This window comes from Oncorhynchus keta, chromosome 12, assembly GCF_023373465.1.
Source record: "Oncorhynchus keta strain PuntledgeMale-10-30-2019 chromosome 12, Oket_V2, whole genome shotgun sequence".
Taxonomy (NCBI): Eukaryota; Metazoa; Chordata; class Actinopteri; order Salmoniformes; family Salmonidae; genus Oncorhynchus; species Oncorhynchus keta.
Window position 1 is genome coordinate 13,984,032 of NC_068432.1, and position 25,672 is coordinate 14,009,703.

General features: G+C 41.8%; 1 protein-coding gene across 3 annotated transcripts in view; it reads left to right on the forward strand.

Moving 5' to 3' along the window:
* The window catches only part of LOC118391024 (teneurin-2-like), a 279,332-nt gene that overhangs the window by 180,935 nt on the left and 72,725 nt on the right, over positions 1-25,672 (forward strand). Inside the window, exon 1 of one of the 3 annotated variants that reach the window (XM_035781946.2) lies at positions 23,398-23,759. The exons of the other annotated variants lie outside the window; for them this stretch is intronic. Coding sequence (XP_035637839.2) covers positions 23,744-23,759 — 16 coding nt within the window. The 5' untranslated portion in view covers positions 23,398-23,743. Of the gene's footprint in view, positions 1-23,397; positions 23,760-25,672 lie in introns of those variants that run through there. 3 annotated transcript variants of the gene reach the window in all.

The window sequence follows — 25,672 nt, forward strand, 5'->3', positions numbered from 1 at the left end:
CTTATTGGAAGACTGTCATTCATATTCCATTCACCCAGCTCAATGTAACATTGATAGGTTTAGGCTACTGCATGATACTAAAATTTTCCCTATACCCATCATGAGGTTGCTACAACCTAGCCTATGAATGAACGTTTACAATGTAGGTGGAAAGGTAGAGAGAATTTTGAGTAATCATTCACATTCAATACCACCTTGCAAACTCTTGCCTGCATCTAGCTGATCTAGCTAGGGTGTAATCATTAATCCAACTGTTGCAAATGACAGTTTCCATTGGAGGAATTCAGGTATGTTTATCCCTGTTTTGTTCCGTTTGCTTCAGTTTAAGACATGTTTTTCAACAGAATCGGCAGAATGAATACACCCCTGATCGCACGCTGAACACAATTTATTTTCATAGCAGCCATATTAAAACCCCATGATCACTTTGCTCATTGTATACATCATTCCTTCTCGCAACTGCTACCCACTCTCCTTCTCTCACCTTTTCCCTTCAGTGCACAGCACATCAGCTATATATGACCAAGCAAAAAAACCTTTCCGAGCCAAAACATATCATGACTGCTAACTGCTACGCACAGCCTACACTGTTGTCACCTCATAGTCAACATTGAGACTGGAACTAATGTGTTAGTAAATCCGCTACAATCATGCAGTACAGTGTACAGTCAGAACTCAGTTTAGCATTTACACCGGCAGGCCCCGGTGGCAATAAATTAATAAAACCAAAAGCTTACCTTAACTTTGAAGAGTTCCAGTGTTGGATAGCCATAGCCAGCTAGATAACATAGCATCCCTCTCTGTTTGAGCCGGGTGTTTGAGTAGGCTGAACTAGCTAGCTGCATTAAGTTTTAAAAAATACAACCAAATCTCTCTCTTTCTTGCTTCTCCTTAATTCTGGAAGAAATTAATTTGTTCAAAACTGTTTAACTATTATCTTTCTCTCTCTTTGAGTGAACTACTCACCGCATTTTATGCACTGTAGTCCTAGCTAGCTGTAGCTTATGCTTTCAGTACTATATTCACTGATCCTTTGATTGGGTGGACAACATGTCAGTTCATACTGCAAGAGCTCTGATAGGTTGGAGGACGTCCTCCGGAAGTTGTCAAAATTACTGTGTAAGTCTAAGGAAGAGGGTGAGAACCAAGAGCCTCCTAGGTTTTGTATTGAAGTCAGTGTACCCAGAGGAGGACAGAATCTAGCTGTCCTCAGGCTACCCTACAGAGTGCTGCTGAGGCTACTGTATACCCTCATTGCAAAACCGTGTGTTTTAATCAATTATTTGGTGCCGTGAATATATTTGGAATAGTTTTTTCTAAGAAGTATAACCTTTTAAATGCTTCAATATTTTTATTTTTATGAAAATCCCTGAGGAGGATGGTCCTCCCCTTCCTCCTCTAAGGAGCTTCCATTGGCCGAAGCACATTGTTCATCCAGCATTCCAATCAACAGGCTTGGCTGGCATAGGCTGCCAGTTGGGGAAGAGACGGACACAAGCTTTATCACTATCACACCTTATCAACAGCCCCATCAAACAAACAGATGTCCATTCTGAATGTTTTCCTTATCAATAGTCACACCACAGTGTGTGTACATTTTTCCCACACATTTATTTCCAGGGAAGATAATTAGTGTGCATTAAAAAAATCTCACAGGAAAACTATCAATACATTTTCCAGTCTGAATTCCCTGGGGCTTCAACCTTAAATATGTTGTAGTGAAAAAGGTGAGGTGATTATATGTTAGCCTCTCTTTTTCTGAGCTGTGTGTCTTTGTGTGCAGGGGCGTCACGCATCCATTATTTTAGAGGGGGCATGAAGTACATGAGAATTTAGCATTTTTGAAACACCTGAAACTGCTTGTTCCTGCAATCTAGAGCCATAATCATTACGCCTAATTCTATGTAAAAAATAATAATAATAAAAATGTAAAAAAATGAAGGGTACCGTAACACTTTTCCGTAGGTTGGGTTTATTTGAATCCTACCCACATGCCCACAGCTGGCAGTACCCAAGTAATCATCAATTAGGAGCACAGTTGCAAGGGACCCAATCATAATGGTCGTGGTCAATTTGGTTTGACATTTGATATCCCTATGGGGCTAGTTAGGGACCATAAGTAAGTTACACAATGTACATGAGACAATATTTTTAAATGTCAATAGCTCCAAATGTCAATTACTTAAAAACCTCAAACCAACTAGAAATTGTAGAAATTCAAATACAAATTTTGAAAGAATTTAATGAGACAACTAAAATATATGCGACATTACTATAAATATTAATAGCTATTTATAGAAAATAAGATAAACATAATTTTTAATATATATATATATATATATATACTGTATATTTTTTAATGGCTATATATAATACAAATCGAGATGAGGGCGATGGAAATGCATTTGGCAGTTGATCTGCTTCTGTTCTGTGGATGGCACTGTGTGCTCTTTTCAAAGGATGGGTCCCGGTCTCTCCAGGGCCATGGAATCCGGGGGTCGAGGGTGGTCTGCCGGGCATTGGGATGACAACTCGGGATGAGGAGGGGTTTTAGCGGGTGGAATAGTGGGGACCAATTGGAGGTTTACTTAGTAGCAATGCAAATATCATGGTACAGCTACAGTATATAGACACTCAATCATCATGTTACTTTTTAATGGTACGTTTACTTTTTCTTGCCACTGTATGTTTGTATGTGAACCCTTTGGAATTACCTGGATTTCTGCATAAATTGGTCATAAAATTTGATCTGATCTTCATCTAAGTCACAACAATAGACAAACACAGTCTGCTTAAACTAATAACACACAAACAATTATATGTTTTCATGTCTTTATTGAACACACTGTGTAAACATTCACAGTGTAGGGTGGGAAAAAGTCTGAACCCTTGGATTTAATAACTGGTTGACCCTCCTTTGGCAGCAATAAGCTCAACCAAATGTTTTCTGTAGTTGTGGATCAGACCTGCACAACGGTCAGGAGGAATTTTGGACTATTCATCTTTACAAAACTGTTTCAGTTCAGCAATATTCTTAGGATGTCTGATGTGAACCGCTCTCGAGGTCATGCCACATTTTAAATCGGGTTGAGGTCAGGACTCTGACTGGGCTACTCCAGAAGGCGTATTTTCTTCTTTTGCTTCCGTGTTTTGGATCGTTGTCCTGTTGCATCACCCAGCTTCTCTTGAGCTTCAATTGGTTGACAGATCGCCTTACATTCTCCTGCAAAATGTCTTGATAAACTTGGGAATTCATTTTTCCGTTGATGATAGCAAGCTGTCCAGGCCCTGAGGCAGCCCCAAACCATGATGCTCCCGTCACCATACTTTACAGTTGGGATGAGGTTTTGATGTTGGTGTGATGTGCCTTTTTTTCTCCACACACAGTGCTGTGTGTTCCTTCCAAACATCTCAACTTTAGTTTAATGTGTCCACAGAATATTTTGCCAGAAGCGCAGTGGAACATCCAGGTCCTCTTTTGTGAACTTCAAACGTGCAGCAATGTTTTTTTGGACTGCCGTGACTTCTTCCGTGGTGTCCTCCCATGAACACCTTTCTTGTTTAGTGTTTTACGTATTGTGACTCATCAACAGAGATGTTAGCATGTTCCAGAGATTTCTGTAAGTCTTTAGCTGACACTCTAGGATTCTTATTAACCTCATTGAGCATACTGCACTGTGCTCTTGCAGTCATCTTTGCAGGATGGCCACTCCTAGGGAGAGTAGCAACAGTGTTGAACTTTCTCCATTTATAGACAATTTGTCTTACCCTGGACTGATGAACATCAAGGCTTTTAGAGATACTTTTTAAAACTCTTTCCAGCTTTATGCAAGTCAGCAATTCTTAATCTTAGGTCTTCTGAGATCTCTTTTGTTCGAGGCATGGCTCACATCAGGCAATGCTTCTTGTGAATAGCAAACTCAAATTTTGTGAGTGTTTTTTATAGGGCAGGGCAGCTCTAACCAACATCTCCAATCTCATCTCAATGATTGGACTCCAGGTTAGCTGACTCCTGACTCCAATTAGCCTTTGGAAAAGTCTTTAGCCTCGTTGTTCACATACTTTGTCCAACCTACAGTACACTGTGAGTGTTTAAATGGTGTATTCAATATGGACAAAAAAATACAATAATGTGTGTGTCATTAGTTTAAGCACACCGTGTTTGTCTATTGTTGTGACTAAGATGAAGATCAGATCAAATTTTATATGACTAATTTATGCAGAAATCCAGGAATTTGGAATTCCAAAGGGTTCACATACTTTTTCTTGCTACTGTATATTATGATAAATATAATTGAAACTTGTGTCTCATTATGGTAAGTGGTGAAATAAGTATAGCCAGTTATAATTGTAATGGTTTAGCAGATAAGAAAAGACAATCAGTATTTACCTGGCTAAAAGAGAAGGAATATATTATATATTGTTTACATGAAACTCATTCAACAACTTTAGATGAAGTTTTGTGGAAAAAGGACTGGGGGGACAAAATATATTTCTCCCATGGGAAAGAAATTCAAAAGGGGTGAGGATTTTAATGAACAGTAATTTAGATCCAAATGTGCAAATTGTCCAAACAGATCCTCAAGGTATATGGATTATTTTAAATACGTTATTGAACCATAAACAGATATGGGTTATTAACCTATATGGTCCAAATAATGATGACCAAGCTTCTTTGAAAATATATATAAGAATTTATTAACTCTACAAGCAACAGTATTATTATAGTGGGATATTTGAATGCGGTTTTAAACACCTCTATGGACCGTAAAAGAAATCACACTACAAACTATCACCCTCAGGGACTTAAGGAAATCATGAAAGTCATGGATATATTGGAATTAGTGGATATATGGAGGCTTAAAAACCCTGACCAAGTGAGATATACAGTTGAAGTCTGAAGTTTACATACACCTTAGCCAAATACATTTAAACTCAGTTTTTCAACATTTCTGACATTTAAGCCTCGTAAAAATTCCCTGTCTTAGGTCAGTTAGGATCACCACTTTATTTTATGAATGTGAAATGTCAGAATAATAGCGGAGAGAATGATTTATTTCAGATTTGATTTCTTTCATCACATTCCCAGTGGGTCAGAAGTTTACATACACTCAATTACTCATTGGTAGCATTGCCTTTAAATTGTTTAACTTGGGTCAAATATTTCGGGTAGCCTTCCACAAGCTTCCCATAATAAGTTGGGTGAATTTTGGCCCATTCCTCCTGACAGAGCTGGGGTAACTGAGTCAGGTTTGTAGGCCTCCTTGCTCGCATACACTTTTTCAGTTCTGCCCACAAATTGTCTATAAGATTGAGGTTAGGGCTTTGTGATGGCCACTCCAATACCTTGACTTTGTTGTCCTTAAGCCATTTTGCCACAACTTTGGAAGTATGCTTGGGGTCATTGTCCATTTGGAAGACCCATTTGTGACCAAGCTTTAACTTTCTGACTGATGTCTTGATATGTTGCTTCAATATATCCACATAAATTTCCTACCTCATGATGCCATTGATTTTGTGAAGTGCACCAGTCCCTCCTGCAGCAAAGCACCCCCACAACATGATGCTGCCACCCCCGTTCTTCACAGGTAGGATGGTGTTCTTCGGCTTGCAAGCCTCACCCTTTTTCCTCCAATGATAATGATGGTCATTATGGCCAACAGTTCTATTTGGTTTCATCAGAACAGAGGACATTTCTCCAAAAAGTACAATCTTTGTCCCCATGTGCAGTTTCAAACCGTAGTCTGGCTTTTTTATGGTGGTTTTGGAGCAGTGGCATCTTCCTTGCTGGGCGTCCATATCCATATCCATATATGTCCATATCGGACTCGTTTTACTGTGGATATAGATACTTTTGTACCCGTTTCCTTCAACATCTTTACAAGGTCCTTTGCTGTTGTTCTGGGATTGTTTTGCACTTTTCGCACCAAAGTACGTTCATCTCTAGGAGGTAGAACGCCTCTCCTTACTTTTCTTTAATGATTTTTCCACTATAAGGTCAAATTAACACTGAAATTATGACAATTATTATAATGCCCTCTTTGTGTAAGAGCTGTTTAAAACAAATGTCAGACACGATTTCTTTCAGGAGTTCAATGGCGAATTGAGTTATTGCACACGTGCACTTCACCGAGTAGGCACTCCCTAATGGAAATATGCAAAAAATGCTAGAACGTGCCAATAGGATCTCACTAAATCGTGCTCGGCTCTGCCCAACTCCTTGCTTGTTCTCCCCACTATGATTCATTTGCTCCCATTGGAAACGACAGGCTCTGGCCTATCTTGGGTTAGTTATAAAAAAAGAATGTTAGCTAGATTGCTAGGTACCAAAGTCTGTGAGCTAACTATTACTAGCTAGCTTAGGTAGCCTGTTGACTGTTGTTCAAGCTGCAGTCAGTCAGTCACCCAAAACAGACCAAGGTAGCCTACTTGGTTTAGCTCGTGTCTTGTCTTTTTCATGCTAATGTTTTCCTTCATGACTGTCCAAAATAAAATAAAATTTCAAGATTATTTGTTGTTAGGTATTAGAGCTTAAATGAACTGTTTTTTGATTAGATTAGTAGACTTGCCAGCCAGCCAGAAGAAAAAGAGAGGGTATATTATGATTAGCTAGCTACATATCTCATGTTTATCTATGATATGATTGCGAAAAAATGTGTACACCTTCTGGCTTTTGAATTCAAGAATGAATGTATAACCCTTATGATAGATCGCTCAAACTCAACTCTGGACCTCGAAGGCAGTTCCACTGCATTTTTTCGTTGTTCCCCTCTAATCAGGGACTGATTTAGACCTGGGACACCAGGTGGGTGCAGTTAATTATCAGGTAGAACAGAAAACCAACAGGCTCCAGACCTCATAGAGCAAGAGTTGTGATAGACCCTGTGATAGATCATATGATTTAGGAAAGTTCACTAAAACAGGTGTTTCTTATTTTGTAAGGATCAGAATAGAAATACCTTTTACTGTGAGTTATACCTTCCAAAGTTTGAGTTGGAAAACATTAACTTGGAAACATACTTACATGCTTTGATTTGGACTTTCATTATAACACTGTTTACGATGAATAATGACAACAACCTTTAATTGCAGTCTGATTTCTTTATTTACTTTCAACAACAGAAAACATTCCAAAATGTGTAATTCAAGAGTGCTTACTTTATAATTTATCTATTTTCAAAGGATAAAGCTAAGAACGTTAACAACTTCATAGTTAATAACAGTATAACAGTATATAAGAAAATGAAACGGATTCTACAAGAACCAATATCACTCCCAAAAAACATAACCCTATGGAACAATTACTGGATAGCTTTTCAGAATGCACTGATAAATTGGTCCACATGGCACACTAAAGGCATAGAAACGGTAAATGACTTGGTAATAGAAAGTACATGTATTTCCATGACAGAATTCAAAAAGCAATTTTGGACTGAGCAATGTAGTTATTTTCAAATACATGCAACTTAAAAGTTTCATCACGAAATGTTGATTTGAAATCTTTTGGACAACAGTACAATCTTGAGGGATAAGTGTTTGAGTCAGAAAATGATACTCGTATGATAGGTAAGATATACAAAACCTTGCAGAGAGCCTGTCCAGCTTACAACCTCTCAGAAACAAATATGAACTATTGGAACCAAGACATAAAAATAACTGATATTGGCACAAGGTGGAAGGAATGTTGGAACATAACTAATGAAATTACAGGTAACGAAAATGTACGCTTAATCCAGTATAAACTAATGTACAGTGCATTCGGAAAGTATTCTGACTCCTTCCTTTTTTCCACATTTTGTTACTTTACAGCCTTATTCTAAAATTGATTAAATAATATAATAATAATAATAATATTTTTTCCTCATTAATCTACATGCAATACCCCCTAATGACAAAGCATTGTTTGCAAATGTATTAAAAGATATACTTATTTACATAAGTATTCAGACCCTTTGCTATGCGACTAGAAATTGAGCTCAGGTGCATCCTGTTTGCACTAATTATCCCTGAGAAGTTACTGCAACTTGATTGGAGTCTACCTGTGGTAAATTCGATTGATTGGACATGATTTGAAAAGGCACATCTGTCTATTTTTTTAACCTTTATTTAACTAGGCAAGTCAGTTATGAACAAATACTTGTTTTCAATGATGGCCTAGGAACAGTGGGTTAGCTGCCTTGTTCAGGAGCAGAATGGCAGATTAGAACCTTGTCAACTTGGGAACACAGTGGCCTCCGTCATTCTGAAATGGAAGAAGTTTGGAACCACCAAGACTTGTCCTCGACCTGGCCGCCCGGCCAAACTGAGCAATCGGGGGAGAAGGGCCTTGGTCGTGGAGGTGACCAAGAACCCAATGGTCACTCTGACAAAGCTCCAGAGTTCCTCCAGAAGGACAACCCTATCTGCAGCACTCAACCAATCAGGCCTTTATGGTACTGTGGCCAGATGGAAGCCACTCCTCAGTAAAAAGCAAATTTATAGCCCGCTTGGAGTTTGCCAAAAGACACCTAAAAGGTTCTCAGACCATGAGAAACAAGAGTCTCTGGTCTGATGAAACCAAGATTGAACTCTTTGGCCTGAATGTCAAGCATCACATCTGGAGGAAGCCTGGCACCATACCTACGATGAAGCATGGTGGTGGCAGCATCATGTGGTCCAGATGTTTTTCAGCAGCAGGGACTGGGAGACTAGTCAGGATCCCAAGAAGACTCGATGCTGTAATCGCTGCCAAAGGTGCTTTCCTTTCAACAAAGTACTCAGTAAAGGATCTGAATACTGATGTGAATGTGATATTTAAGTTTTTCATTTGTAATAATCTGCAAAAATGTCAGAAAGGGCTGATTCTACAGCACAACGACAGAGTCATGTCTTAAGTGTAAAACTCACAATAACTCAATAATCCATGTATTCTGGGAATGCTATAAAGTCCAAAGGTTATGGGCGGAGTTTGAAAGTTGGCTGTCAGACGTATTACAATGTAAATGTACTTTTAATCCATCTGTCTGCATATTTCAAGTAATGTCATATGAGGGGGCAGTGAGATACTTGATGGGTTGGACTCGATGGGTTCTTCTCGTCAATTATCTTGAAAAAAACATATACTGTACTTAACTGTAAATCCTCCATTGTAAAGACAATGGAAAAATCATGTGCTTCATTATCAAAATATTGAAAGAGTTTGGGGCGACAGAGAGGAACAAAATGGTGCAATTTGAGGCGTAGAGTAGTGTAGGCACTGGAGATAGGAGGGAGAACAGGTGGGTCTGGGTAGGAGTGACGTTGTTGTCTTTTGTATGTTTATGTTTTGTATTGTTTGAAAAATATATAAATCAAATCTTTAAAAGGAAGATAAGAAAAAATATAATCTCCAGTATCATCACAAAGTATAATTTGCACAATGATGAAATGTACTTTGTGATGTTACTCAAGATGATATCATACTAAGTATTAGTGTCTTTATGCGTTTCACAGGCCTAACACAGCAAGTAATACTGCGTTACTGTGTTTGGCCTCTCATACGCAGAGGACGGTCCACCATGCAAACAGGCTTTTCTGGTCCTGCATCTTCTGGTGACCTACTTCCTCTTCTGGTGACCTACTTCCTCTTCTGGTGACCTACACAGTCGAACTGAGCATTTCAGTGGTCCAAAGAGGCTAAGGGAAATAAAATAGAAAAATTATATTTTGTAGTTACATAAAAAAATATTAAAAAACGCACACAGTGATTTATTAGATAAATGTATTTAAAAATATAATTATGGTGGCTTTAATGAACTAAATCTAAAACTAACCAAATATAAAACCAGGCTAAATAATAAGAAGAAGTCCAGTCACCCTTTAAGAACTTTTATGCCTTAGGAGTTTAGTACAACTGCCAGACTGGTGTATAGTATCATAACCCAAGAATCACAGCAATTTCTGCATTTTATGAAGTCGAGCAATCTTGCCAGCAGGCATGCCACCTAAGATAGTTAGACAAGCTAGCTACTCTAACTCGATTGATAGCCTGAAATGGCTTGGTAGCTAGTTATGAGGTTGGGAGATTATCTATCTGGATAGCTAAAAATGTTTTAAAATAATAGTTTAATTGTCACATACACCAGAATAAAATTGCTAGGTGGGTCGAATTACAGAGAAACAACAGCATGTTTGTTGTATTTATTCATCAAGAAGGAATCAATAGGCTACATAGCGTGATCAAATTAATTTACAAACATACCTCCTGGGAGTCCTGCCCATCACCGGCAGCTAAAATCAAATCAAACTCTGTGCGTGTCACTCGACACTCTATTTCCTCCTCCACTGACGATGCTGTTGGCACGCACTAGAGCAGGGGTATTCAACTCTTACCCTACGAGGTCTGGAGCCTGCTGGTTTTCTGTTCTACCTGATAATTAATTGCACCCACCTGGTGTCCCAGGTCTAAATCAGTCCCTGATTAGAGGAGAACAATGAAAAAATGCAGTGGAACTGCCTTCGAGGTCCAGAGTTGACTTTGAGGGCACTTAGAGTATCTAGCGTCCTACCTAGCATATTTTTGCTCTGTATTGCACCTTGGAAGGAGTCACTTACTAGGGAGAATAGGGAGAATTGCCTGGACCATTCAGTGTGCCCCCTCTGCAAAATACAGCTGACAGTTCTTTTTATAAATAATGAAGATACAACTTGGGCTTAAAAATTAAGTTGAATAATCAATTAAATGAATTTAAAAGAGGAAAATGTGTGTGTGGGCATAGTGTGAGAACAGAACCTGCTGTTGTTAAGGAAGCACTAATGAGCCTGCTGTACCTGTCTGGCATCCAGGTCCAGCTCTTTCTCTCCTCCATCGCTCTTTATCCCGCCTCTCTCTCTCCACCTCCTTTCTCTCTCTCTCTCTTTCCCTCTCTCTTTCTCCTCTCTTTTTTTTTTACATGTATTTATCTTTCTCTCGTTCTCTCTCTTCTCTCTCTCTCTCTCTCTCTCTCTCTCTCTCTCTCTCTCTCTCTCTCTCTCTCTCTCTCTTTAAGAGAAGAGAACACAACACAGGACCTGGAGGGGCTATCTGATGTGAAGAGCCCTGCTAGCCTCTCTCTGTCTTTCCCTCCAGTCTGGAGCTGCCTGCCATGCTGCCTGTTAGAGCCCACAAAGTCAAGGGCAGAGAGAGAGAGAGAGAGAGAGAGAGAGAGAGAGAGAGAGAGAGAGAGAGAGAGAGAGAGAGAGAGTCAGTCCTGGGTGACCCATGTGTGGGGAATGCCTCCTCGCAGATATCCTTGGTGTGCAGTGGAAACGAAGGGAGAGTGTTGCTCACAAATCTCATTAAGGCAGCAGGTGCCAGGAAGGCTTTAATTGCAAGGCACGTCTTCTAAATCGCCCCTCTGATGGCCGATGGGGAGGGCAAAGCAATTGGCTGATGATTTTGTCAGAGCGTAGTGCACCTGATAGAGACGGTTTTAGCTGTCAGGACTGGAGGAGCTACCAGGGCCACAGTGAACAGAGACCAGAGGAGGCTCCTTCTTTTTCTGTCCCCCATTAGTTAAATAAAGGTTAAATAAAAATAAAAATATATATATATTAAAGTTCAGTCCAAGCTAACTTTATTTCTGCTAATTAAGGCAACTTTCATCACCCCTGTCAGGCAGCTCAAATATTGGGAATTAGAGTTCATCTCCACAGCTTCCTTCCGGCCCTGACTTAAGTCTGACGGAGGGAGGAGAGTGTAATGAACCAGGGCCTGAGATGAGTTCTGTCTTGTGTGGTTCACCACAGGTAGGCTAAGACAGAGGATGGCTACCTTTTCAATAATGAAGCCAGCTGAGTATTTTTAGCCCTTGGTTTTCTCCCATATAATTTGTCATCCCCTGGGACTTCAGCCATTCTGCATCGGAGGGTTTCTCTGAAGAAAAAAATGTAAAATTAAAAGAAATTAAGAAAAAAAGTATTTTAAACAAACGTAGGATTGAGACAGACAGTGGTTACAAGATGTCCATTATGGGTTTTGTTTTGCTCGGTGGTGCAACAAGTCAGCAACTAGATGATCTGCGATGCCCACAAACAATACCATGTCATGTGTTCCAGTTTCTAAATTAAGACTTATGTTTATCTGATGCAGGATTCTATGCCTGGAGATGTACTCAGTAATTTATGCCTCTCTTTGCATAATTTATTCACTGTAATGTTGTTTGACTGCAGAATTTTGCCATCACTCACTCCTCTTTTCAGAGGAGTGGAGTAGGAAAGCGAGATAGAGCGAGAGAGATGGGGGGGGGGGCAGTGTCGGAGTTATATTTATTTCTCTCTAGATCCTCCCAGGTGAAGTTTTCCCCCCGTCCATTTTGTTGCCGTTAATGTTGCGTTTCATAATTGATCTGCTTTTAAAAAGCAAAAGCCAATGCCATTCAATTCACTGGAGGCCCAGAGCTGTCCAATCAAACAGTCGAGCGATATCCCTTTCTATACCTCCTTGGAAGCAGGGAAAGTGGGTTGCTGTTGATGTGCAGTTTGATGTGCCTGCTACTGTTTTAGCTGAGATGTTTACCCTCACACAGCACACCCCACCCAAATAAGGTAATTGGATTCTCTCCCCCCAGCACAGTGCTCATATTGACAGTCCATAAATCGTGGGGCAGAAATAGCTCTGCTGTGTTTTGTGTGTGTGTGTCACCTGGCCTACTGTTCTCTCGTTGTGTATGTGACGCTGCAGGTGTTCTATCTGGGTGGCCAGGTAACATCCCTGAACTTCACTGGGTGCGTTTACACAGGCAGCCCAATTATTGGCAGACGATCTGATTGTTCAAAAGACCAATTAGGGGGGCTTACATGTGATGATCTACGGTGGTCCAAAGACTGTGTGATCCTAACGAATGATGCTCCTTTTGCACTATAAATACTGTACATACAGTATACATGCACCAACCCCCCCTTACTCCACGCAGGTCCAGAACGCAATCTTTCAGATACGATAATGGGGAAATTCAGTGAGAAAACACAAAGTATTAGTTGTGAGCTTTAGTCGGATCTGCTACGTTCAGTGTGGAGTGAATGCTGTGCTCATTTATTATTAGGATGTGTTCAAAAAGAGACTGAAAGGAGATGGTGAGGTTGAGAGAGAGCGGATTGCCATAATCACCCTCCATGAAAGAATAGAGAAGGACGTTTTGAATCGCAGTCTGTAAACATGCATATGACCAACAGGCTATCAGAGGCACCCAAGTGACTTGTCCAGCATAACTAAATGGATTCATTGTCCACCTGAAATGTACTGTTTACATCTGTCAAAACAATGACAGTTGTGGTCTTTGAACAGTAGCCAATGACATTCAGTCGTTGAAAGCAGTTGTAATGATAGTGACGACAAGTGTGGTTAATCATTGGTTGACTGATATCTTCTCGCCTCTACACTAGACGGTCCCAGGTCCTTGTCATTGTCGCTGGTGTCCCAGTGAGTGGTGGGCGTTTGCCACACAATGAGTCGTCAATGTCGGGGTCGCTTATCCGCACCTGGCAACGGTGGTTAAAAACGGACAGGGTTGAAAGGAGCGAGGGAAGCATTACAGACGGATATTGTCAGATAATAAATCACTTTCCCTTTTTGTGAGGCTATTCCTGATTCGGCTCATTTGGACGGCATTGGGCCTTTGCTGTTGTTCTACAGTAACCCCCCTCCTTTTATCCTCCTCTAGCTCTTCTCTCGCAAAACCCCTATCGTGCAGCCAGCTCCACTCCACCATGCCTTCCTCCCACTTCTCCCTCCACATGATCGATAGGTCACCTCTCTTATTAGACCCTCAAATGTATTCCTCAAATTCTTCCTTTTCCGTTCTCCTCTCACTCCCACTCTCGCCTTCATATCTCTCTCTCTCTCTCTCACCTGTCTCCCTCATCCCCCACTTTCTCTCACCCTCTATCCTCCATTCTGGCCTCAGGGTCAGTGCATCACTAGATAGATCTTGCCTATTCTTGTACCCTTTAGATTCTGTCCTATTTTCTCTCCTCAGTCTGTCTCTTGTAATCCTGCCCTTTGCCCTGTCATTTCTTTCTCTGTCTCGCTCTCTTCCTCTCTTCCTCTGTCTCTCTCTCTCTCCATCACTCCCTCAGCTGGAAGAATGTGTTAGGACTGTAAGATGACAAGATGACTGTTACATGTTGGAACAGGTTGTTGATGGATAGATTTTTCTCACTAACACTTCCCGAGAGCAGTGTCCTGTTTCCCAGGTACACATATAGTACATAGGTGTACAGTATACTCAAAGGTAAATAGCAGTTGTATCTGTCACGTCTTTGATTTCACAAACTAGTCTCAACACCAGTCTTTGGATCTTGATTCTCTTTCCCGAGAATCAGCTAACGCTTGCATGGGTACAGACAGACCACTTTGAATCTGTGTGTGACAGGACTACCCGTCAAGAAGTCCATCTATCTCTGTCTCCAAAGGTGTGGGTAAAGGTATTCTCCCTGTTTTTGGTCCGCGGGGTGACATCAGTGCCATGGCTCGTTAGCCACTAACAAGCCCCATCACAGGCCCTTATTAACATCCTGGAGTCAGCAGCGAGATACCAGCGGAGTGAATCACTGTCCTTAATGTGCAATGTGCTGCACTTTCTCTGACGTCACAATGTCGCTAACAACCTAGCACCCCAGCCCCACTACGCTCCCTTTCTAATTTACCTATTTGTTTTGGAGTGTCCTCCTCTCTCTCCCTTCATCTGTCTCTCTCTGGCATGCTGTCTTGCTCTCCCTCTCCCCTTTTCTGTCTGTCTCTCTCTCTCATCTCCCTCTGTCTGTCTGTCCCCCCCAGTCTCTCTTTGTCTCACCGCCCCTCGCTCTCTTCTCTCTCTCTCTCTCTCCCTCCCTTTCTCTCTGTGTGTGGTGGTGTGACTCCAGGTTTTAATTAAACTCTCACAGCTGGCAAGGGCACATCATATCCTATCTCATCAGCCCTGCCGCCTGGCTCCCCTCAGTGTCACTCTCTCAACCAACCTGGCTGTGTTACAGCCCCCTCACTCCATCGACCCCCCATCCACCCCTCCCTCTCTCCCCTTCTCCTATCGACGCCGAGGGCAAGCCACTTTGTATCCTGACACTCCACTCCTTTCCATCCAGTCGAGATTTATTACAAATCATGCGCCACTGAAAATATGTGTAGGAAACTGTAGGGTTTTTAGACATGTTGATCTGTTGTGCTGTGTAAGCCATTAAACCTGGAATGCTTTCACATATTTATTATCTTATTTGTAGTAGGGTTTGCATTGTTGTGTATTGCGTCGCTTGTATATGCATGTGTTGATAGAAAGCAACAAGATCTATGTAAACATCCATTAGGAAGATAATGTGACAGTGAATGGAAGTCCTCGCTGTGGAGAAACCACGCAGTTTACAAATGTGAGCAGGGAACCACAAAAAGTCTTTCACATTCAGGAGGCTAAATGTTTGATGGATGGCGTTTGCCATGAGGAACTGGGCATTTTATCTCTCCAAAGGTTTTGTAATTGCTGCAGAAAGAGGATCCAGTACTCAGACATATTGCTGTAATGGGATAAAACAGGGGCAGGACTCTGGCAGAGCAGTGCCAGTAATCTGATTCTCCACAGTGTGTCTCGCTGCTTCTCCTGATCCTGTCTCAGATCTTCGGGTTCACTTCCCCTCCCTGGGTGGATGGGGCAGCATGGGAACTTAGGACACGGTCCTGCAACGTTTCAAAGCTGCCGGCTAGACCTAGATGGCAGCAGCTCTGGTGCTCTGGCAGTCTTTGCAGGAAACAGGAGGCATTTCCAAATAAATATTGAAGGAGTAAACACATTACTTTAATTGTATTGTGATAATGTGTATTGCATTATTTGAAAAGCCTTTAAGGTGATTTAATGTCTTCTTAACAGGGTGTGGAGACATATGTGTGGGTTTAGCTCTGATTTGTTTGACATTTGCCTGTTGATGTGGAGCAGTGGCTCACACGGTATCTGCATATTTTTTTACATAACACAGAGGTATTTCCATATGCTGTTTGTATCGGCCTACAGTTCTTAAGCCTTTGTTGCAGGGGAAGTGGCTGAGATGAGAAAAACTGTTGAAGCGTTTGTCGGGCCGAACATCCAATGCCAGAGAGCATGTGTGTCCAGACTGACCATGTGGGTATCAGTCTACCCTGGCATATTCCTTCCCTGGCTCCAGTCACTGATCCTGCACCCAAAATGGCAGCATGGACATGACTGCTCTTCTAAGTAAGAGTAGTCAATAAAATCTATCTGTCTTGCTCCAGATATTGAGCTTTAGACCAGAGGTGGACATTAGTTGTCCTGGAGGAACCGGGCTTACTCGTGCTTTGTGTCCCCTGATTAAATGACTTCATTAGAGGGAAGGTAATCCAATAAGCACTTTATTAACAGCTGGCAGCAGGAGTGTAGCGCAGGTGAGCTTGGTGACTCACTCCTTTTAATGACACTGGGATGGGTGGGACGATGTGTGTGTGTGTACCATGTGTGTACCATGCGTGTACCATGTGTGTACCATGCACACAGGCTCATTGGACAACAGCGGGGTTAATCACACACACACACCTCTCTGTCCGGACTGGCTAGAATAGCTGAATTCAATTCATCTGATATATTGCACTGTGCAAACTGTCAATGACTTAACTTTCTTCTGACTTTAAAGTTGCACGATCAAAATTAATTGCGGAGCTTTTACACAACGGATACAATGCCGCTGTACACTGACTATGCTTTTGGGTTCGGAAAACTGAGTGGAACCCTAGGTTCAAGGACAGCATACAGTGGAAATGGAATATCATTTATGTGAAAAATAATCCTTGAGAAAACAAAATAAACATTTTTAACAGTTCCATCACAAAGAACATTCAACACTTTCCCCCGTTGATTTCTCTCTCGTTCTCTCATTTGCATAGCCATCTCTTTACATCATAGCTGGAAAAATGACACCTACGCCTTAGCTTGCCTCCGGCAGCATAAGTCGTCCCGTTACCTCTGCAACGACCTCCTGGCTGCTCTGCTACCTCCATACGGCACTTGGCAGCAAGAACTCACACATTCACAGTGGTTAATTCAGTGTAGCACACACACACACCCTTCCTCCCTGTGCCCTTCCCTGTCTCTGGAGCTTTCTGTCAGCCTGCACCTCCATTTCTCCATTCAGCCTCCCTCCCTTTTCCTCTCCCTAATAAGCTCAGGGACTGGCCATCCGCCTGAGTGACTGGGGGAACCCTCCCGCTGCTTCGCTTTTCTCGCCAATTCCAGATAGAGGGCCATGATTCAGTGGCTCCACCTCTGATGGTCCTTAGCTGCTAAGTGAAATTTAATGAACAGGGACAGATACTTTGAGGGAGAAATCGGGGCTCTCTGAGCATGAATACGAGGATATTGGGAAAGCAAGCAAGTAAAACCGTACATTGGCTTACTGTTGCCTTGCCTCTCCTCCTGCTACCGACCCTCCCTCCTACCACCTCAGATGTCTATAGGACAAGTATTGGCAATGACATAGAATAGGAATATACAACTCCACTCCTGTAGGACTGCAATGTCTGCTGGTTTTTGTTTAGCCTCAGCACATAATTGATCAGTGCCAGGCATTGATTGGATGGTAATCAAACCTGGTTTCCCATGCCTTATCATTTTGCTGATTGAAATGTGAAATGATGAAAGCAGCAGACCTTTTATTTGTATTTATTGTCTTCACCTCTATTTAACCAGGTAGGCTAGTTGAGAACAAGTTCTTATTTACAACTGCGACCTGGCCAAGATAAAGCATAGCAGTGTGAACAGACAACAACACAGAGTTACACATGGAGTAAACAATAAACTAGTCAATAACACAGAGTCTATATACATTGTGTGCAAAAGGCATGAGGAGGTAGGCGAATAATTCCAATTTAGCAGATTAACACTGGAGTGATAAATGATCAGATGGTCATGTACAGGTATAGATACTGGTGTGCAAAAGAGCAGAAAAGTAAATAAATAAAAACAGTATGGGGATGAGGTAGGTGAATTGGGTGGGCTATTTACCGATGGACTATGTACAGCTGCAGCGATCGGTTAGCTGCTCAGATAGCAGATTTTGCAATTCGTTCCAGTCACAGGCAGCAGAGAACTGGAAGGAACGGCTGCCAAATGAGGTGTTGGCTTTAGGGATGATCAGTGAGATACACCTGCTGGAGCGCGTGCTGTGAGTGGGTGTTGCCATCGTGACCAGTGAACTGAGATAAGGCGGAGCTTTACCTATCATGGACTTGTAGACTGCAGGACTGGAGCCGTACTCCCCTGGTACAGGGGAACTCATAGTACTGAGTAAAGTCATAAACTGCATAAATTGTCCTTCTCTATTCCTCACAAACTTGAACTTTTGGGCGGCAACAATATTAGGTATTCAGTGGTGGTCTGGTCTCCGTGGCCTGTGGATGCAAGTTACGTAATTCAGTTCTGTATGACAACAGCTAATTCAGCCTGAATACATGCAAATGTCCATGTTTTTACTTGACTGTTGTGTGCTATCAGACCGTTGCTGCTGTTTACTGAAACATTGCTGATAACTGCATTTAGACTTCATTGGGGGCGACCAGCTAGAAACCAAATTAGGTCAGGTTATCTGATGTAAATATTCAATTTAAAAGAAAGCGAGAAAGAGGGGGAGTCTTTCCTGTGACATTTGATTGGGGAGCAGTTCACAGCAAGGACATTTTGCATGGTAAGGGGCTTGAAAAGAGGAATTACTCCACACACGTGAAATGTAAACAAACCAATCCCACCAAAAGTAAATGTTACGGCGCCACATAGAACAAAAGGTAGAGCGAGGCAGATAACGAGAATTTAAACACAGACTGACACACCTGTGGGGATAGGTTTTGGGGGAAATGCGAACAATCCGCTTGCTGACACTGCACCAACGTTCTTCCGTCTCCTCCACTTCCTACTGAGAGAAGTAATAGGGAGGATGGATCTGGTGCACTTTCAAAGGCTCTCTCTGTGGATAATACCCAGCGGTGCTGTTTTGACAGACACACATCCTAGAATGAGAGTGTGTTGCAGAGTTAGGGGCATAAAAGAGAATGCAGAGCATGACCGAGAGCCCACCTGTATTAAAAAAAACAGACTCCGGCAAGGAGAGCAAGATGCTGTAGAGGACAGATAGACGCAACTGTTATGTTTCATATCTCTGAAATTAACATTACATTACAGATATGTTTTTTTAAATCAACATTGCCAGCTTTCCAATGGCTTTGTGAAATAAATCTACAGTGAACAATTAAAATCACAGGTCAGGATCCATTGCCCTTGAAATATTATTTTTAGGATTAAAATGTAATCCCCTTCTTTAATTTGTTATAGCAATTAAGCAGTAGTAGTTGTGGCATTGTAACAGTGTAACATTAATTTCCAACGGGTTGAGTCCATATGCAGCAAAGGTACGTGATGGTTTCATGTGTATGTGTGTGTGTATTCTGGAGTGACAAGGACAGATAGAGGAGAGTCCAGAACCAGCACTACAGCTGTCTGTACAGGAGGGTGTTGTCCATTCCTTTTCGAATTGGACATGAAACGTGTTCATTGGAATGCATAGCTTTCTGAACTGACTGGATTTACAGGGCCATAGTGTAACTGCACTGCTTTTGCTCAAATGTTCCTGCTGTGTTGATTTCCCATCCTTCCCCTTCCCATCCCTGGATCCTGTGAACACCTGAGAGGTTCATTAGTGTGGATAATGTTCTGGTTCCAGTCACTGCTCCTCCGCAAACAGCCCACTCCCCCTGGGGGCACAAACTCACGTCAAGAAATTCATTTTGACATAATGTGGGACAAACTTTCTCCCATTGAAATGCTGAGCACCCCTAAGTCGAATTTGGAAGCGACACAGGGCTTTGTTCCACTCTGATTGAAACAAATGCGGGTCTTTGTCTTTATTTCCAGTTTATACATGATGGTGATCGAGACCTATCTGCCAGCCCACCTGATTAAAAGTGCTCATGATTAAACATCCCTACGAGAGGAGAAAATAACTCATTTGAATATGTTTCGGGGAAAAAATGCCTAATTGCTTTCTGAAATCGTTTGCATCAACAAATTGGAAAACGTCTGTTATTGTTTGTGGTGCAAATCAATTCTCAGCTTTGGGTGAAGCAGTGAATAGTTTTCTGCATTTTTAAACTATTGATATGTGTGTTAAGGTGGCCATAGAGGATAGTTAAAATATTATATTATCTGTTCAGACACGATTTGGAGTATGTATTCTACTATACTGAAAAATATATATAAACGCAACATGCAAACATTTCAAAGATTATACTCAGTTACAGTTCATAAAAAGAAATCAGTCAACTGAAATAAATTCATTTGGCCCTAAATCTATGGATTTCACATGACTGGGAATACAGATATGCATCTGTTGGTCACAGATACAGTACCTTAAAGAAAAGGTAGGTGTGTGGGTCAGAAAACCGGTCAGTATCTGGTGTGACCACCATATGTCTCATGCAGCGCAACACATCTCCTTCACATAGACTTTATCAGGCTGTTGATTGTGGACTGTGGAATGTTGTCCCACTCTTCATTGGCTGTGTGAAGTGGCTGGGTGAAACATGGGACCAACACTTTACATGTTGCATTTAGATTTTTGTTCGGTGTATTTGGGGGAAGGATGAAAACAGAGTGGAGGCATGGAGAGGTTCATGCTGGCAATAGGTGGAGTCAGAAGGGATTGCTGGGTGAAATAATACTGGTGTGTATATACAGTATCATACTGCAGCAGATTCTAATAGAATTGAAATGGATTTTATGTCATTTTTTGATAAATGGCCCTCTTGGGTGTATGTGTTTCTCTGTGTGTCTGTGCGTATGCTTGCCTGTGTGTGTGTGTGTGTGTGTGTGTGTGTGTGTGTGTGTGTGTGTGTGTGTGTGTGTGTGTGTGTGTGTGTGTGTGTGTGTGTGTGTGTGTGTGTGTGTGTGTGTGGGCATGCGTGCACGTGCGTGTGTTCGTGCATGCATGTATGTGTGTGAGCTGTGTTTTTGCCCTGTTATTTTTAGGCTAAGGTTAAACTGTTTGTTGATGTGTTCATGGAGCGAGCCTTGATAGCTTAGTGTGAAGAAACCCCATAGAGTTGGGCTGTGCTCTTTCATTTTCTCTCATTTAAGTATGCTGTGAGAGGGGAAAGGCCAGCTCTCACCTCTAAGGGGCACCGGGGAGAATTGCGAGTGACAGCATGTTTTAGCAGGGCTACACAATCTCAGGAGGGAGCCCAGAGTGTCTTAGGTGTCACTGTGTGTACGTTTTTGTGTGTGTGCTTGTGTGTAGTATGTGCACATGTGTGCGTTTTGCCTTTGTTATTGGGTGACGTACTGTACAATCTGCATGCCTGCAGCTTTGAATGCTGTGAGCTAAACAAAGGTCTGCCTCCATTGTTTTAGCTCCGTAAGGCTGTGGAGTGTGAGTGTGAGTGCAGTTGGGTCCAGGGTTTGGGGCCTCTGGGATACAGATGCATTTTCATCAATTTTCTTACCCAATTTCCATGTGTTTTTTCCTGTCAGGGAAACAACAAAGGGCAGAACACAGCCTCCACATCTTATCTCCCTCTCTCTCTCTCTCTCTCTCTCTCTCTCTCTCTCTCTCTCTCTCTCTCTCTCTCTCTCTCTCTCTCTCTCTCTCCCCCCTATCTCCTTCTCTCTGTCTCTCTGTCTCTCTGTCTCTCTCTCTCTCTCTCTCTCTATTTCTCCCTCTCTCTCTCCCTCTATTTCTCCCTCCCTCTATTTCTCCCTCTCTCTCTCTTCCTCTATTTCTCCCTCTCTCTCTCTCTCCATCTATTTCCCCCTCTCTCTCTCTCCCTCTATTTCTCCCTCTCTCTCTCTCCCTCTATTTCCCCCTCTATTTCTCCCTCTCTCTCTCTCCCTCTATTTCTCCCTCTCTCTCTCTCCCTCTATTTCCCCTCTCTCTCTCTCTCTCCCTCTATTTCCCCCTCTCTCTCTCTCCCTCTATTTCCCCCTCTCTCTCTCTCCCTCTATTTCCCCCTCTCTCTCTCTCCCTCTATTTCCCCCTCTCTCTCTCTCCCTCTATTTCCCTCTCTCTCTCTCTCTCTCTCTGCCTCTACTATTGTTCTGTTTCAACCCCAACTCTCCAGTGCCGGCGTGTTTCTGTAGCACAGCCGAGTTTCTACGCCATGGCGCTCTTTGTGAGCTCTGGCAGTCGAGAACTGCCGTGGTTAATGAGGACGGATGCCCATGCGTGGGAAGCGCTGGCGCTTTGTAGTGTCGCTGTACAAAAGGGAGGCTCCTGGAAGCAGTCAAAGTATTGCCACACAGTAAACAGAGCTGCCCAGAAATGTGGGTTTAGCAAAGACAGTTTCTGAATTAGCACTAATTAGATTACTACTTATTCTCACTTCTTATTCTCACTTAACTGTGGGTTGATGCTCTATGCTTAGTGTCACAACAAAAATATGAAAAGGGAGGAAAGTGTAGTTGACAATGATATTTCCTCACCTCATAGCATAAAGCTGTTGAAAACGAAGCAAAGCGGCACTGTGCTTGTAAGTGGGTCCTTGGTGTAAATTTGCTTTTTGTTAATCTCTTGTGGTCTAAAGATAGAACAATGGACATTGTACGGATTATATCATCTCAATCTCACTTTAGACACACACACACACACACACACACACACACACACACACACACACACACACACACACACACACACACACACACACACACACACTGAATGAACAACAGATAGGCTATTATATGTTTCCAGAACTAGGCTTGAATCTGGTTTTATAGCATACATCAAGAACTACAATTTGATCAAATGCACTGATTAGCCTTAGAATACAGTGTTTCTGGACTACAGAGACAGTGGTTTGGAAATGGTTTAACAGACACAGATGAATCTACTTCTGGACTATTGATCCATTTGGTTTCATGGACATGGTTTGTAATATTCAGCAATATATTGTACATGAATATATAGGTAAGCACACAGGCAAGGTTGTAATATAAAATGTAAAGGAGTCGGGGAGATGATAGCCTATCTGTGATGGCAATCTATATGGCACCCCCAGCCTCTCAACATGAAAACCACCCTTTTCCCCAATCTGTCTAGGCAACTGCAGCATGCCATGGAGAATTCACCCATACTAGAGGGACACTGCCATGTCAGCTGTACAATACCGCACACTGGAGGGTATTCTAAAGGCTCATAATCGTGTGTGTGTAGACTGTAGGAGTGGAGAGCTGTAGACGGATCCGTAAAAGCCCTATGGTGCATGGCATGATGATCTAAACACAATTTGACTGACCCCATAGCGAGAGCATAATGGCACAAAATGTATACCTGAGACACTTGCTGCAAAGGCAGCATAACAAAGAGAGAGATAGGAGTTGCCTAGTTGACCATACAGGAGGTACAGACAAATCCACACCCTATAATGACACCATGAGCTCACCTTTACGCACCAACCCGCCCCTCTGCAACATTTGTACTGGACACTAACTGCATGGCTCTTTGTCAGTTTGCCTGCGCGTAATTCATGGTAACGTTAGTGCACTGTCGCGCTGAAGATTTAAGTTGGATGTCTGTCTGTTCGTTTCGATGCAAACACATCAGCAACCAGACAAAGCTACTGCCGCGGATGCTAACAACCTCAGTTTCGCGCCTTTCACTGTCTTCTCTTGGTGCACGTCTGTGTAGCCGACACGGAACACGGCGCTCTTTGCTGATGCTGGAAAAATGTATACCTCCCTTGCATGAGTAGAGAAGAAACCGAGTTCGCAGCATGGTGAAAAGCAAAGGTAAGCCGAATAAATCGACCTATCTTTCTTGCTGTGAATGGCTCATTCAACTATGCCTGGATGCTGTTAAAATAATATTAGGCGGTTTGTGTGTTCCCTCTGAATGTGGTTTTAAAGTTGGTTGACATATGGGGGTGCATCTGTCGTGAGATCTCCTATTTCAGCCTGAGTATTTTGGAACGGATTTTTGGTTCTGAAATCTGACTCCCATCTCATGATAATGTCAGCGTCTTTTGGAATAAATCATTCCAACATCTGCTTTTTAGGATGTCGTGTAGGATTCGAGCTGTAGGCAATCTATTCTGTATTAGGGCTTCATCTAGCAACACCTGGTTGCATTTCCTATACTTGTTTTATTTTACATCTCATAAACAATGTATCCCCCTTTTATCATAATTTAAGCGTTTTATGTAATCTATATACAATTAATGAACTTCATTTTGATATGTGTTCGAAATTGTGCATCATCTACACTCTTAAGGGCATTTTAAATGTGTGTGTGTGCATTTAATTAGGTTGATGAACGTTGTTTGATTTTGTTGTTAGAATAATCGTGACGTTTTAATGGAGTCTAGGGACACTCCCAGAACAACTGATTGCAATCAAAGTAAGGGGGAGTGGTTGGCAGCTTAAAATGCTAAGTTATTCTACATTCTTCCTCAAATAATCAGCATTTTTCCGATATAGTCCACCTGTTATTAAATATTTGTGTTTTAGCATTCTTCGGGTAATTGTCAGTCTCAGGAAAATGTATATGTAACCATATATTCATCTCCCACTGAGAATCTGATTTACTAATCATCAACATGTATTGCACCATCTTCTATATCTATTTTAGGACATGCCCTGTGATGGGTTTTGAATTTGAAGATATACTTTTTATATGTTCTGGATTTTGGCTGCTAATGTTTTTTTTTTACAGTGGATTTCCACAGCTCTTGTTTGGCCTACATAAAGTGTTTACATAAATGCTTTCAGGGAGCTTGATATATATGAAAAGTATACTTTAGACACACACTCATTAGCGTATTCCATCTTTACAGGGCTGCAACAGTCGTGCCTCTTTTTCTCATAACTACTATCTACGTAGTAGTGTATTCATCACTGTCTATGTGTTGTGTCACTAGGCAATATTCTTTAAGCAGAGCTGCCTTTTTCCTTCTCTGCCTCTTTTCAGGTCAACTCAGTGCCCAGGTCTCAAAGGCCGATAATGCTATTACTAATGGACATGTTGGACGGTCCAATTCATTCATTACTCTAAAATATATTTTAGTTATTGGGGGGGGATTGATAGAGTTATATATCACAATATTTGTTTTGGATAATATTATATCAATATTTGACTCCAAGTATCAATTTATACAAATTGATACTCCAAAAAAACTTGATGTGTCATCCTATAGCTTGTTCTCCATCTTCTTTTTAAATAGTGAACCAACATGTTTTCCATCTCTTTTATTTTCATGGCCGATCAAAATAAACATCTCAATATCGAATCGCAATACATATAGAATTGTGAGAATTGCAATACATATTGTATTGGCACCTAAGTATCATGATATCATATCGTGAGGTCCCTGGCAATTCCCAGCCCTGATGTATGATGTGCCCTCACCACACAGAGGCATCCCTTCTCAAAGCATCTGCCAAGTTCTAGCTGGAGAGAGAGGTAGTGAGAGAGAGCTGCTTGGAGAGTTAAGGTTATACATAAGGCTAGCTTATTGTTGGAAATGCAAGGTACTATGTGGGCGCCAAACTATAAATCTCTCAGAGGTGTAAATATGGTTAACTTGGTGATTATAATACTCTAAAGCTATATTCTTAGACAGCCTATATGTGGGGCGTAGGCGTTTAAACCATTTCTCACTTAATAAGTCAAAATGAGCAATACCCTACCAAGACATTCACTGTTA